The sequence below is a fragment of the Platalea leucorodia genome (genome assembly GCF_965183815.1).
Source record: "Platalea leucorodia genome assembly, chromosome: 9".
In the NCBI taxonomy this organism is placed as follows: domain Eukaryota; kingdom Metazoa; phylum Chordata; class Aves; order Pelecaniformes; family Threskiornithidae; genus Platalea; species Platalea leucorodia.
Window position 1 is genome coordinate 33,719,166 of NC_138831.1, and position 16,292 is coordinate 33,735,457.

Here is a 16,292-nt window from a genome sequence, read left to right on the forward strand (position 1 = left end):
CTCATGCTGGCCAGTATATTTGTCTATTACTGCATCTTTCTATCTATAAATTTGTCCATTTGGTACCCTCTGCTAATAATACACTAACCCAAGTATTAAAAGTTACTGCACAGCTAATCAAATTGGAAAAATTAACTGAGTCTCATAAGATTGCACTACATTCTCAACAAATGTTAGTGCTGCTTGTTTTGATGTTTTTTCTAATTGTTTTTTGTATTTATGTGGAATACCTTTAATTGGACACCTGGCCAACAGGATCTCAGTGAAAGAGTTGAGCTATGAATTTTGAGATATCGAATGGATAACTTTGTTCTTTTTAGACTTACACATTCCTCTAAATAGCTCCAATCAAGAAACCCTCAAAATAGTTTCTTCTCTAGAAATATGAATATAATATACTGACAGCTCATTTCTCTGACTTAACAGCAGTGACTGCTCCACTGTGATCATAGGAATGCTAGCTGCCTCAGCAGCATTTATTTTTGACAGTAGGCTACTTACAGACCACTAGAAACTGGAGACTGTCAGAAGAAAAGTCAGGGGGTGACTGTTTTCAAATCAGTCTAGATCTTTGGTTCTGCCGAAACTGGAGCATAATCCACACGTTGAAACTTTTCTCTACATGTCAGTGGCTGAGTCTACTAATTAAAGTAATAAAGCTTTAGTATCTCTTCTAATACCTTTCCAGACTGATATGTTGCAGTTCTCTAAATCCTACCTTTGGACATCAAAGGATATATATTTGGGGTTTGGTTAACTTCTGTTTCCCTCACTTCCAAGTGAGAAAGGAGTTCACAAACTTGCTTGCTAGACTGTTCCAAGTATTATATTTACCATTAATTTTTTTGTCTTGTATCTATGCGAAACGTCCTTGGCTGCAAACTGCAAATAGGTAAGTAACCATTTTTGAAACCAGAAGAACAGACTATTCTTCTCATTTGAACAGCACAATAAGTATCTGTTGAGGTCATTATCTTAAAGGATGCAAATGTATATCCATACTGTGGTTTTTTTCTTTTTCTACATCAGACTCAATCTTCTAGGTTTAAACATTTTTTTGTTCTCTAATAATCATGTGGTAAACTGAATTTCAGCCTTTACTAGTATAAAGGTTTGCTGTTCCTACCTCCAACTCTGCAGTCTCTTCCCATCTCTGGACAGAAACTCCTCCATCTCCAGTTCTCTGTAGCCTTCGGACTCCCTCCTAATGCAAATAATTACATATTTGATTTTGTTCTAATTAAGTGTGCATTAGAATATTTACTACAGCATTTTTCCATTAAAAACAAATTTAATAGAGAAGCACAATTGTACTGATGATGTGAGGTTATTGTGTGGAATAGATTTATGTTTACATTTCATTGATACTCCTCTATCAGGCTTCTCTTGTGTTTCCATAGTTGCATACTACTACTTTAGCACTCCCAGGTTTAGTGCTACCTTACCTGTTAATTGAAAGGAAAAGAAATATTTAACTGAAAAAGAAAATAATATAATGAATATCTATACTAAGAAAAATTACAAATGAAAGGAGAAATAATTTTGTTGACAAAGATGTCTGCTACTTAGTGATACGTGAAATTCCAATCAATGTGAACAGGAACCAGAAATGATTATGTTCATAATTCAGGACAGCTTTACTGACTTGCTTAAAAAAAGAAGTGATAGTCCCATTGAAGTTCTAGACTTGGTCCTTTGGAAGGAGAAGGTGAAGGGATACTCCCTGTGCTGATGCATAACAGTAATGCTTTGAATTGTATACCCTACTCATCTGGTGGTTCCTATTCAGTGTGAAAACTGAGATTTGAATATTGCCTTGCCTTGTAAGGAAGCATTTGAAAAGGAGATGGACATTCTGAAAGGAATTTAAATGCTCTGTACCCAAGTCTTACTGTACTGAAAGAATGTGCAAATGCTTAAGTGACACTGATGTTCTTTATTAGCTTGTGGTTTAGCCTGAGTTAAGTGAGTGGCAAAAAGTGACATAGATGAAAAACACATTGAATGTTATGGATGCTTCTGAACTGTTCTAAGATTTTTCCTTTTGCTCATGATAATGTAGTCTTAACGGAAATGCACAACAGGCTTTAAAGATTTTTGGAGCACCTGGAATGGTTGGGGACAGGAAGCAATCTGTTCCTGGGCACAGTGATAATGAAGGGACTGTGTGCTGAGGCTATCTGTGTGATTCAGCCTGTGTGAAAGGCTAGAAAGTGTGCACAAATGGGGAGTAAGGGCATGTTTTAGGTGAAACAGCAAACAAATGAGTAAGAATAAGTGGGCAGTCAGAACATATGCTTCTGTAATCTAGACATTCCTTTCCTCTCTCAAGCTGGAAGTCTGAGGTCTCATACAAAACAAGAGGAGGAGAGAAGTTATCAAACAAAAATAAAAAATGAAGGAAAGAAAGGCAAATGTGTACTCTGAACCTTTAGTAGTGCTGCTGCCTGGCTAATTATTGGTGGTATTAGAAACTTTACTTCACATCTGGTTCATGTTTTAATATCACTGTTTAAAATTTTCTGGTAACATAAGCTAGCTCTGTTTGGTTATGGCAAATGCATCAAGCTGTTCTGCAAACCACTTGTTTTCCACTCTCATGGCAGAATCCTTGTTTTCTGTGTACTCTGTATTTAATTTACAAAATAAATATTTTGTTACAAGTTTGACTACTTATTGTTCCTAAAATTAGCTTACATATGCATCTTCCATCTCCTTTGTGGCAGTGCAGTGTTAAGCAATGCACGTATCTGACATTTTTGCGTCTGTGGGATGTTTCTAGGACATGGAATTCAAAGCTGGATGCATATGGACTACTGAGTTTATCTGGGTACACAAAGAGTACTTGAACTTTTGTGATCAATGCTATTCTTTGCTCGTGTGGTCTGTTGTCCCCGAGAGCCAAAGGGCAATCTGTGCATATGCAACAGAGAAGCATTTGGCAGCCTTGTTCCTTACACGGTTATGGTACAGTGCAGAAGCTCCAGGTACCACTTCTTCAGTGTTTATTTGTTCAGTAAATATACTGTTGAAAACTGCAGAAGTTAGTGTTGTTTTTGTGTATGTGAAAAAACAACACAATGGCTGCTTTATGGTTTCTAAAGCTTTTAAAGCAAACCTCACACAGGTCTGGTATTCCAATGTTATCTGGCTTTTTTCTGTAATATTGTTTGGAAATACTCTGTTCCTAGCTTGCCTCTAGTTTCTCTTGTTTGGTTGTTGTTGTCATCGTTTCTAAACTATCCTTTTTTCTTAAACTCGCCATTCAGCACGAGCTATTTACCCTGTTACCACTGCCATCTCTTTAGAAAACAGCTCTTGAGGCATACTGAGGTGTAAATAATTCTTGGGAATAATCTTTTTGACGTCTAGAATTGCTCCAGTGATACCTCAGGGAATATCTGCCTACAGGATGAAGACTGCTGCCTGCTCACTGCAGAAGAGAAGCTTGCCTGTTCTTCTGGAGGAATTAATTCCTGCAAACCTCACAGCTGTCAACACAAGCTCTGACACTAGTTTGGCAGCACACATTGTTTTTTGGCTCTAACCATATTTCTGGGATGGTGTTTGTCCAGGCCCCGGATCTGCTACTTCTGTGGAGACTGTTTCAGCTCACTGAAGGAGAGAGGAGCAATGAGAAGGTAAGGGAATCTGGTGCCAATATTCTTCCTCCTTTTTATTTTGTGATTAATGTGTTTTGTGGTCTTGGAAGATTTATTGAACTTAGACCTAAGCGTTAACTGCACTTTTGTTATACTAAGATATTTTGATATCCAGCGGAAGACAAACCATCTCACTTGCTACAGCATCAGCATACTTGCTGCTGCCTGTTTGGTTCTTCCTTGCCTGTAGTGTTATGGAATGATTCATTTATTTGGTTTTTTGTTGTTGTTGATTTTCTTCAGAAAGGTTACAGTTGCTTCCACCTATCAGTAGCAGAGGGAAAGTAAAATACCTTTACACCATGACCTTGAATGGATATTTCTATTAAGAAAGTAAATTAACTAAAAGAAAGTGAAGAAAAGGAAAGAATAAACACCAATACAGAAGTGGCTGTGGGTGACTGCCTATGTTTAAACATGGCTTCCAAGAAAAAGGATTTTGTGAATTCCCTAAGTCCGCAAACCAGGATGTTATCTCAAGTAAGCTGTTTGCTCAGTCAGGGATGTCAATACCTGACTTTAAATGTTATCAGAGAGACACAAATTAAAGGAAAGTGTAGAGCAGGAAGAATTTATGATGAATTTCCAGAAGACAAGTTTAATCAGGAGCATTATGTACTTTTACACAATGACTAGGTACAATGAGGTAGATGAGGTACTCAAAACACAGATATTTACTTTTAAGGATCTCAGCAGCTGAGGAGGTAGTATTTCTGTTAAGGTACTAATGACTTGGTTTTCTTTTTCTGTACTCTAAAAGTTCCAGGGGCGGCAGCGGAGAAGAAAAGTAGGAGCATGGTAAAAAGCATTTTAACTTTAATAAGACTGTACTGGGAGATGTGGACTTCTCCTTCACTGTAACTTAAATGGTGATCTTTGTTAGGGAAATAGCTTTGCTCAAAGATAAATTTACTGTATAAATTATCCATTATGGCTTAGTAGGTAGTAAGTCACAGATGTATTAATATTTTGGTTTTTACCTTGTGCTAAAAGAGCCTGTACCCTCCAAGGAAGTGGAAAATAGTTCACTGAAAGTCTAGTTAATGTTTCAGGGTCACTGCTGTTGTAGTCAGAAGAAGAAGAACACCCTAGCCCTGTTCTCTGAATCGATTTTACTCATGACTGCAAATATTTTACTGATATTTTGTTCCCATAGGTCATGTTTGTTTCTAGTTTGTTCAGAATTTATTACCTGGTTTCCTCTGAATTTATTTCAATTGACCCAGCTCTTTATTATAGGACATTTCAGAGATGATCATAGAGTATGAAGGAAAAACAAAGCAAGAAGGAAACAGACCCTCCTAGCTAGAGTTAAGAAGAGCTGGTCATGGACCTGCTGTGTAAATATGTATTATGCCAGTTTCAGCTCACATTAGGATGTTCTTGTAAAAATAAAGTGAAAAACACTTGGAAATAAAATGTAAATGAAAGTCAGGTGAGTTAAAAAAAAAAAAAATTGTTATTAGATTTCAGAATTATAGTTTCACCTTCTTCCTGTGCATATCTTGAAAGATAAATGGCAATCTGTAACATATTTCCTCCTTAAAAAACTGGCGGTTTATTTAAAGTTCAGGTTGTTAGTTAACAATTGATTGTAGACAGAAGTGTCAGAAGTAGATTTTCTTCCTCTCACTAGACAAAGTTAACACTAATATTTCCGATATGACTATATTTCCAATTTGGATAGCCCAAGATTTTACTGGTGAAGTTTGTATGGGGTTTAACCTATTTTTTGGAGGTGATCCTATATTCTGATATGCCAATGCTACTTTGGGCTAGAGCTTGTCCTACTGTACCTGAAGTTTATTCTTTTTTCAGTTCTGCAACTAACCTTGGCAAGTTACATACTTTCTTTGTGCCTTGTTGCCAGTTTTCTAAGTTGCTAGCTGTTTTATTTCTAAGATACTTTGAGATCTCTGGAATACAAAGTTCTGTATTAGAGTTGAGTGATATTTTTTATTATCATTTGTAATGGTAAGGAGATGTAAATTTTTTTTTTTTCTTTTTTATTTTCTGTATCACTGCTTTGATGTGTGGCTGCACTTGTAAATCTGACATTTCTAATGTCTTTGGAAGATGAAATGCTGAGAACATTCCTTTGTAAGAACCTTTTTGTCTTGGTTCACCTTCTGAATTTGGGAGTAGTCTCATTCTTTCAGAAAAAATTAAGTCACTACTAAAAGGAGAGGGTAAGTTGAAAATAAATTTGCCTAAGATATGCCTTTGTTTTTGGAACCAAACAATCTGAGATAAATTGTGAGTAATAACACCAACAGAAAGTGAAAATTTTCTTTGAATCAAGAAAATTGGATGTGAAAGTTTACAAGTTGTTTGCATCTCCAGATAATAATGCCAGAACATTCATTTGCATACAAATCCGTGATCTCTGAATGGAGAAGGCTGTGTAGGCTATGTTGTTAGGTAACTGCTGTCCCTCTTAGTGCGTTGCCAAGCTGGTTTTTTTGGTATGCTGGTTTCACTTGAGGCCTTCATATTTTATGGGCCAGCTTTTTCAAATGTGGATAAATGCTTAGATTCTCTGTCTCCAGGTCTAACCAAGAAGAGCAACAAGTAACATTAAAAGAAAAATTATTTTGACTTTGCTAAAAGACTTACCATGGAACAGATTTGAAGTGGCACTTCCCCCCACCCCCAATCTAAATACTTGTCTCTGTCTCTCCATCTGTAATATTTTTTTTGTCAGGGCAGTGCCTGCCAATAACAGATGAAACACCGTTATTTAAATAGTGTGTACAAGCAATACTTCATATTTCTGAGAGAAGAAACAGCTGAAGAATTTAAACATATTTACAGAGTGAAGGGGATAAAAATCACTGTTAACAAATCTCTAAGTAGCCTTTAAGTATATATCTTTCTTTACAGGTATATTTGCAAAATAACAGAGAGGTCCCTCTTTCAACAGGCTGTCACTATTTTGGGTTCCTTCCACCCCCCAAACACCTTTTCACTTTTTGTAGGTGCTCAGAAGGTTCTTTGAGAAATACATTATTTGGATCTTCTTACAGACATCCATTTCATGGATGGGTTTGGTTTTGATGCGATTCCTTAGAATAGAGAAGTATGTTGTGGTTTTGTTTTTTTTTTCTCTCCATGAATATGGACCTTTTTCTCCATTTTCCAAGGGAAAAGACAGCACCTTGCCATAGTCAGAAACGCACTGACCCTGCTCTGCCTGACTTATTCCAGAAACTTGAACGTATCCCAGTACCCCAATGAACCACTGGCAGTAGTTTACCATTTTGGGCTAATATGTATTAATTTAAAGTAAATGAAAGAGCTCCAACAAGCAAAATTAGATTAGGCAGCAGTGGTTAGATGCAGTCTTCTATGTTGGGAGATGACTTCTTACCCTGAATCAGCTGAGAAGTTTTGTTTATTCTAAAAAATGTACTAGACATGGAGATATTTGCTATTCAATGTTGAATTTGCTGCTGAAACCATTTTTAAATTTTCTATGCTACTATCAGGTTAGCACAAAGCTTTAATCTCTGTTGTAGCAAATGTCTGTTTACCTAAGTTGGAAAGTTTCCTACTGGGACCAGCAATCCTATTACTTTATCTGCTGTTTTTGAATAAACAAATGCCTGATGATATGTTGGGTATTTGTTTGAGAGCTTTTCTTGCCAGTAGTTGTATTTTTTGCCTATGGTTTGCTTTGAAATCACCATGGCATTTTAAAAATTGGCATTTTACAACCAAGTTCACGTTAAAATGTCTAACAAAATTGCAATGACACACCTTTTCACGTCAGTTACTTCATCTTCTCATCCTATTTAAATAAATGTTTTAAAGACCTGTGTGACTGTAGTCTTCATCTAAATGTAGCCTGGTACTATGGCATTGCTTCAGATGTTGTTTGTATAATGCTAATTCTCCACCGGAGACCTCGAATTTATAAAGGTGAGAGTGTTTACTGACAAAAAAATTACTTGGAAGTTTTTGGTACTACAAAGGCAACTGAATTAATCCCTCAGCATTATAGGTAGTGAAAAGCTGTTGGATCCATGGAAAGTGTCTGGCTTCAATGTGAGAAGGTGGGAAAAATACATGTAGGTGAAATACGTAAGTTCACAAATCTTTCTTTCAGCTTCTAGAAACTTAAGAAAACAACATGTTGGATGAATGTTTTGTTCATCTAAAAGGCCAGATAGATACACTACTGGATATGGCAATTATATTACCAAAAGCATTCCTCACAAAAATCTCATTTCCGGAGGGGAGGGAAAATGAGAGGAAAAAATGTAGGTTTGCACACCATTAACTACATAAACATCTCCTCTCCCTGTGCTACAGATAAGGAAGTGGGGCGCAGAGGGGTTAATTGGTTTAATGGCTCTGCCTAGGAGCACACCCAGTTCTCCTCAGAGGACTACAGAACACCACAAAGCCGTCTATTTTAGTATATTTGATTTTATTGAAGGATTTTTTTTTTATGGCTAATGGCTGTTGACAGAAAGCAGCAGCCAGGTGTTAAGCTGAGCAAGTGCAGCAGGTGGCCTGTCAGGTGATTTGTAGACATGCAAATTAATTATAGTTTCAGCTCTGCTTGTACCAGGATGTAGAGTCACCGTGGACTATAACCTGGCCCTACCTATTTACAAGAAGCCCTGGGGTCACTTTCGCGAACAGACTGGAGGAGAACGGGAAAATATACTACCCCATTTCTTTAAGACGGTCCGTTAGGGAGCTGCCTGGGGGGCCGTCTCTGTGGAGAGGCCCGCGGCTCGGGGCTCAGCGGAGGGGAGGGGGCAGGGCAGCGGGTGCTGAGCCCTCCCGCCCGTCAACACCGGGCGTTCCCTCCGCCGAGGCGGGCCCCGAGGCGCCCTCCGCCCGGGGGGGCGTCCAGCCCTGCCCTCCGCCTCACCTCCCGCGCCGCGCCGCGCCGCTCTGCGCGCGCCACTTCTCCTTGGGGGGCGTCCTCGGCCGTCCAGCCGCCCCGCGGTCAGATCCCTCCGCCAGCGCGGGTGATGCGCCGGCGCCCCTCTCGCCTCACGCCACGGGCCTCCGGCCCCGCCCGCTGCCCCTGAGGCGCCGCCGGCTGGCCTCGCCTCCGTGCTGGCGAGGGTCTCGCGGCTTCTCCTCAGAGTCCCCTGCCGTAGAGGGCCCTGTGGCGCAGGTGCTCCTCGAGACACTGGATGGCGGCGTCGTCCACCATGGGGTCGAACTTGTTGGCCAAGAGGTGGTGCTGCTGGAGCATCCAGGGCAGGTCGCCCACCCCGTAGACGCAGACGGCGCGCTGGTGCTGGCCGGTGCAGGGCGGGTAGGGCGCGCCCTTGCTGGTGTTACCCTCCAGGTACTGCCACTTGACCAGGCGGGGCAGGGCATTCATGTCCGAGAGCTGGAACTTGTCATTCTGGGGCATGGCACCTGGCACGCCGGGCATGCGGTTGAGGGTGGCCCAGACGTGCTCGTCAGGGCTGTAGGTGTCCTTGGCCCACTCGAGGAACTGCTGCGCCGTGGGGTTCTCGAAGACGTGCTGCACGAAGGCCCGCGTGACCGCGATGTACGCGCTGCCCGTGAACATGGGAGAGTTGTGGGGTGGCGGCAGTTTCTGTGTGGCTGTCCGGACGATGAACTTCCCCACTTCGTGGTGGTACAGCCAGCGCTCCTGCTTGATGGCCGAGGGCTTCTCTGACTCCATGCTGTTCCACCCCTGCAACACCTTCAGGACACGGACGATCTCGGCGTTCGTCTTGATGGGGAAATCGGTGCCGCAGGTGTTGAGGAGGTAGCGCCATGGCACAGGGCTCTGCAACAGGTCCTGCATGCAGTTGAGGTCGGCTTGCAGCCGGGACCAGGAGGCATAGACCACCTTTTCCAGGCGGCTAGCCACAAAGACATTGGGGAAGCAGGCTACGATGGCCCGCACGGCCTCCTGGAAGTCAGCCGGGGACTTGGCGTCAATGTGGACGCAGTAGACGTTCTGGGGTGCGTAGAGAGACCGCAGGAGCCGCTCGAACATCTCTATTTTGTTGTGGATGACCATGGAGTAGGCGATGGGGAACTCTTCCTCCTCCTGGCTCAGCGGGAACTCAATGAACCGCCGGGTCTCCTTGAAGCTGCTGCAGTCCTTGGTCATGTTCAGGTACTCGCCGGGCGTCAGGGAATCCCTTTTGTTCCCAGCCTCCAGGTTGCTGAGCTGGGCCTCCTGGATGGCCTTCTCCTCCCCGCGGACGATCCCCGAGCAGTTGATCCTCCGGCCGGGGGAGAGCTCCAGCGCCTGGTAGAGGCGGCAGCGGGGGTGGGCGGCGGGGCAGGGGCGGGTGGCGCTGCGCAGCGCCACGGCGGCGGCCAGCAGCAGGGAGCCGAGCAGCGCCGCGCAGCGCCGCCGCGCCGGCAGGGGGGTGCGGCGGCACGGCCACATGCCCCCGCCGCGGCGGGCACGGCCGGCTCCCTCGCGCGCCGCTCGGCCACGTGCGGCCCGCCCTCCCCGCCGCGCGGGGCGAAGCGCTGCCCGACCCCCCGCCCGCGGCCGCCTGCCTCGAGGGGTCCGGCCGTGCCTCTTGGGTGGGCTTTGCTGAGGGCTGGAGCCGGTGCTGCGGGTGCCTGCTTCCTGGGTAGTGCTGAAATAGTGGCAGGGCGATCGCGGTGTAACCGCAGGTGAGTAACAGGTGAATGAAAGGAAGTCTCCTCCCTCCCCGTGGCGTGACCGTATTTGGTTTTATCAGCACTGGAGCTGGTTGTGTATCTTGTTCGGCTGTTTGAAAGAAGGTATTTCATCTTACCCCCGTCCAGCGTGTAACACAAGGAAAATTCTCTAGAATGCAACCCCCATGTAACACGCTTTTAAAAAAGGCTTTACTAGATGACTTGGGGATCTAACCGGCTTTTCCAGTGTTCCGATAGTTCCAGCTTACAGGTCAAGGGAGTGACAGCAATAACACTATAGTCTAGAAGCCCAGCTGCAGCAAGCTTTCTGCTGGCCTGGACCATTTTGAGCTTTAGTGAAGGAAGATGTTGGAGTGAAATCTCTGCTGCTACAGTGGAAGCAGGGGGTGAAGGCAGATGCCACGGTTTATAAATAAATGCCACAAAGTGTCCACTTAAAGGAAGGAGTGAGAGAATATTGGTGGAAAGTGTCAGGACCTCGTGTATGCACCTACATGCACATCCTGGCTAAGTATCACTTAATAGAAAAAGAAGGATAACTGCAAGTGACTAAAATATGCCTTGTGCCATACTGAACAAAATAATGTCCCCTAGGTTTTGCAGTCATCCTGAACCACTTTGTGGTTTGAACCAAACGTCGTACTTGGTACCCGCATTTGTAAAAAAGGGCCAGTTTCAACAGTTTCAATGATGAGTCAAAATATCTAAGATGGGTTTTCTAAGATACAAACAAAGGTGTATTTCTTTTATTTTTTTTTCTTTCTTTCTCCAGATATATCAAGGAACCAAACGCTCAGAACCTGCAGCTGGAATGAGGACAGTTGATTTAAGTGTAGTTCTGCACGGGTTCTAGAAAACAGCAGCAGTTACTTCCCCAATTTCAAAACTGAGGTTATTATTTGTTGAGTTATTTGGTTTACCCAATTCAGTACATAATTGTCATAGCCATCTGTGGTCCAGAAATGCTAATAGGCATTATGAAAGGCAGTGATGTGATACATATACTATTTCCCATATGCACAGCTGTCTGTTTGGCAGTGCTAAGTATCAAAGTGATGTGCTTGGGAGAAACATGGGGAAAACAGGCTTGGGGAATGTAAGCAAGATGCTAGATGGGCCAGCTGCTTTCTCAGTGCAAGACATTCGTCTCATTTATATGTGTACTTTGCTCCTGAAATTTGTTTCTAAGTTATGTTCAGCTTGCATTACAGGGCTCTTTCACCTGAATAATTTCAAAGCATCTGGGGAAAGGTACTTTCCAAGAAACTCTTGCAACACGACAATAATAATCCTCTTGGTGCATCTTCTGCACTTCCAAGCAGCTCTTCCCCTCCAGGTCACCTCTGCTAGACTGTATCCTTGCAGTATTGTATTGAGGGTCGGCAAGTTCTTGTAGTCTCGGGATTTTCTTTTTCTAAAGCAATGTCTTTATATTGATCCTGTACTCTGATTTCAGTACGCAGGTATCCTCTTTCATACAGCCACTGCTTATGGACTAGGAAAAAGAGCATATTTTACATATTGTATAGCATTGTAAGCAGTCGTTTCTACTTTAAGGTTCTAGCTGCTCCGTATGTGTTGTGCCTTTTAACAGTGTGGTGGAAGAAATCCTCAAATTCTTAATCCCAGGGGAAATGCTGAAAACATGATTTAAACTAAAGGAGGGTAGATTTAGACTGAACACAAGGAAAAAATTTTTCACAATGAGGGTGGTGAAACACTGGAATGGGTTGCCCAGAGAGGTGGCAGATGCCCCATCCTTGGAAACATTCAAGGCCAGGCTGGATGGGGCTCTGAGCAACCTGATCTGGCTGAAGATGTCCCTGCCAGTTGCAGGGGGGTTGGACTAGATGGCCTTTAAAGGTCCCTTCCATCCCAAAGCATTCTATGATTCTATGATGACTCCACATGAGAGCCCTTAAATGGGCTATAGTTATTTCCAGTTTTGTGCATTTTTGATAAATATTTCAAAAATTATGGTGGTGTGATTTGGAAAGGCAGTGGTGTTTTTCCCAAAGGTGTTTTTCAGGAAGTTGAAAAGGAACTGTAACTCTTTAATCACATTTTTACCATCTGTAATTCTTTGTTAAGAGTCAACTATTGCTAAGTCTAACCTGAGACTTGAAAAACGTGTTTTCAGTGTTCTCAGCTATACTCTTAAAGCCAACAGTGTATTCCATCTCTGAACAGTGCCAAAAGCTAAAAAAAACACCCACACCCCAAAACACTGTGTGAAATGACAGCAAGTTGCTGCTCTATTTCACTGTATGCTGGCCAATGCCTGAAATCACATGCATGAACAGATAGAGAATATGTTGTAGGAGTAATACACTGCTTGAAAATGCTGTCATACACATTGACAAATATCAGCCACATGGAGAATTATTTTTTGAAAAGTTATCTTTGTTGATAACTTTATCTGACAGTAAATGTTTTTTCAAGGAAAGCCCAATATTGAGTAAGGAAAGAAATTATTTTGGATTAATTTGTCAGCATTCTGTAAACTTAGTCACAGGTTCATCAATATGAAACTTCTTTGGAAGAAGTTTGTCACTTAGCATTAACATCTTGAACTTGTTCAGTGCAAGAAACTTGAAACTTTTGAAGGTTTCTACAGTTAGCAGCATGGCCATAGGACCACACATCATCTACTCTGTGGTACATAGCTCTTCATATATAGGCTCTCATCTCAAGTTAAAAAAAGCGCAGCAAACCCAAGTAGTCTTAAGTGCTTATGCCTCTGCTGACTGAAATATCTTCCTTGCCTACTTTCAGGGTGAATTTTTAAAACTGTCTCCTTTGGAAAGTATGAAATGTAAATGTCCAGCTAAACACTTGGCTGAAAATCTGAAAAACCTCCATGGTAGTTATCAGTTGATCACTAAGTTGACCACACTATATGTACTGACCAACCCTCTCTGAACAACTGTTTTGTTATTTGGCATGCCAATTTTTCCTGTGCTTTGGTATTATTCTTTATGCATTCTCTTAACAGCAAGTGGTAATCCACATGATCAACACAACTAAACATTTGCTTTATTCTCTGCTAAGCAGGTCTGCTGCATAGCCACAGCAGATGAGCTGTGGTTATGATTGCAAACTTTACAGTTTCTGTGAAGCTTGGTATCTAATGGGTCTGATATGAATAGTATGTATTATAGACAAGATGTATACATCTAAAAACCTTCGTGAAAATTAATTTGCGTCCTTAGTGATGGTTTAGATACATAGTTGACATTTCAGTTATGTAAGAGAATACAGATGCTAACATCTCACCATGCAGAAAGTTGTTTTTCTTTCTGTTGCATATTCATGATGAAATAACTTAATCCTTAAAGACACATGAAAATGGAATTAAATAAAACATAATTAACAGTGTGCTTTCAGCAAAGCTGCTTTTTTTCCCTGAGAGAAATGTTAGCCTACACAAAATAATATTTTGTTGGTAAAGTCCAAGACTTGAGAACTTGTTTCCATACTAAACAGGGATTAAAACCTGTTAATATTGATATTCTTATGTGTAACTGTAACTTCCAAAATACTTCACTTTAAACTGTGGGCTCGAATCACTGGCTTTGGCTTTGTTTAATGATGATACGTCTCCATGTCTCAATGAATACAGAAGTGACTCTGTTTAAAAGTGAGAGTAAAACAACTGTCCTATGGTAAGGATACAGTAGTGCAAGCACTGTCTACAGGGTAACTAGCAGCCTCCTGATCACTTACATAAAGAGTCATATCTCCAATAACCTGGAGATATGACAGTAGATTACAATGTAAGAGGAGGATGATTTAATCGTATTTAGATAATAATCTTGCAGAACACTATCTGTGAGAAGTTACACAATGTAAGATTCTTGTGGTATGCTTTTCGCAGAAATATACAACAGGACACAACCCTCTAAAGTTGTTTATATTTGAAATGGCAAAGGAATGGCATAGAGAGGAGTTCAGATGTTTGGCAGTGATGGCCATGGCTTAAAGATCACTGTGCTGTCATAAGACAAACTGGTGTTTCTATTAATTTCCAGAACTCCCCTGTTGATATCAAAGAATGAAGAGTTCTTCATCAGCGTGAAGACTCTCAGTTAAAACAATTTTGATAAGTCTACGTGCCACATCTCTCTAGTGCCTTTTTGTACCTGCTTCCATTTTAATAAGCCATATCAAGTCAGAAGTTCCTGCTTTTTTAGCTTTCCTGTTAAGGGATAAAAAGCATCATCACAAGGTGACCTGTTACCTACTCGCCTAATTGCACAATTTTTAGGTTGTGGTTCAGATAAATGCATTGGAGAGTGGAGAAGAAACGTGTGTTCTGCTTGCTTCTCCAAGGGCAAAAAAAATTACTATGTGATTGTTTGCTGATGGTGCTGCACCTGGTGAAGCACCTGGTAGAAATTTAGATGATTGTGATGGCAAGGCTCATAGTCTGGGTGGGTTCACCTGTACACAGTTAGCTTGTAGAAGGAACAGGGTTTTCCCTGGGAAAGCAGCATTAATAAAGAGGGACAAACAGAACTCACTTTGAGGAATCAGCCTGAAGTGGTAGTTACTAAAGTGTGTAAAGAAAGGATTTTTGGATATACTGTCAGCTTCTTTAGCATGACTTTTAAGAAGTATATGGAAGTAGTAAGTTTTGTTAGCCTAATCAAATAGATATCTGAGACCAGGCTTGTACGTGCTACAAAAAAAATCTTGTGTGCTATACCCCATTGCTTGGGTGGGCTGAGAATTTTTTTTTTAGCTTCTTGATCACAAATGGTTTGATAGTAGTCTTTGTTGTTTTTTTTTTTTTTTGTTTGTTTTTTTTTTGTTTGTTTGTTTTTTGGAAGTTGGAATCTGTGCATTCTGTTACAGACCAGCCTGTAGTGATTTTGAAGGACGCCATCTCTAAGCTATAATACCACGTTTAAGTTATCAGGGCATTGTTGTCTTTATCATTCTGCTGCTTTTGTATTTTATATCATCTCAGTTTTCAGAAGAGAGCCTTGTTTCCTGCTGATTCATTTGGAGGCATAGTGTGCATTGTGATGTGGTTTCTCCTACATTGGCTAACTGCTTTGTAGGCATTACTAGCTTGCAGCTGACTTTTGTATTCTCCAGGACGTTTGTGTCAACAGGAGGAATTTTATATTCACAGCACAATGACTCTCATTTAACCTTTGTATCTGATAGTTGTTTGTTTTTTACATGTCATCTAAATAGTGAAGAGTTCAATAGAAGGAAGTACGTGCATGAGGCATAACCATAATCAGAAAGCAATGCACTTTGCATCGTGAACTGTTCCAGTGTGGGTCCTCTATGCAGGCTACAGTCTTTCAAGATAAACCTGCTCCATTGCGGGTCGTCCACAGGCAGCAGTTTCTGTCAGAAAATCTGCTCCTGTGTGGGCTTCTCTTCACTGGCTGCTGCTTACTTCAGGGCACCACAAACCCCTCCCCCTCAGCTAGTATATTTTACAGCTATAAGATGATTTATGATATAGTTAACATGTCAAAGACATGTAGATGATTATCCAGGTTTATAGATAATAGGTAACCTAAACCTATGGAGAATCAGCTTGCCGGTTCTCTCCAAAGTTATATGGATTAGTTACATGAGAAATACCTACTGGCATGAGGCCTGTAAAATTATTTTGCAGGCCCGCATCTAAAAATACTTAGGGCTGGCTCTGATCTTCCTGTAATTTTTGGTTATGTAATAAAGTATCATTAAACAAAATTAGCGATACTCTCACTGACTGCTAATTAAGTAAAATTGTTCCTAAATATACTCTATACGTAATTTGCTGTTAAGTACACACCTTGTGTTAAAATAAAATATAGTATTCTGTTCTGAAGAGCTGCATTTCACTTTTTTCATGTGTGTTCACATAGGGGATTTTCTTATTTGTGTCAAGTAGAGATGGATATTTTCCAAAAGAACTGTTCTTTTTTTTAATCAATACTTCCTATATTGACTATGGTGGTATTGTGTCAATACTTCCTGTATTGACTGTGC

At 41.4% G+C, this 16,292-nt stretch overlaps 1 protein-coding gene across 1 annotated transcript; it reads right to left on the reverse strand.

Annotated features, from left to right (window-relative positions):
• Positions 1-8,763: 8,763 nt before the first annotated feature.
• Positions 8,764-10,047, reverse strand: GCNT3 (glucosaminyl (N-acetyl) transferase 3, mucin type; the record flags this gene model as incomplete). The annotated part of the gene is made up of 1 exon (XM_082322046.1): positions 8,764-10,047. The coding sequence occupies one exon, from the start codon at positions 10,045-10,047 to the stop codon at positions 8,764-8,766; it is 1,284 nt and encodes a 427-aa protein (XP_082178172.1).
• Between the last annotated feature and the right edge of the window lie 6,245 nt (positions 10,048-16,292).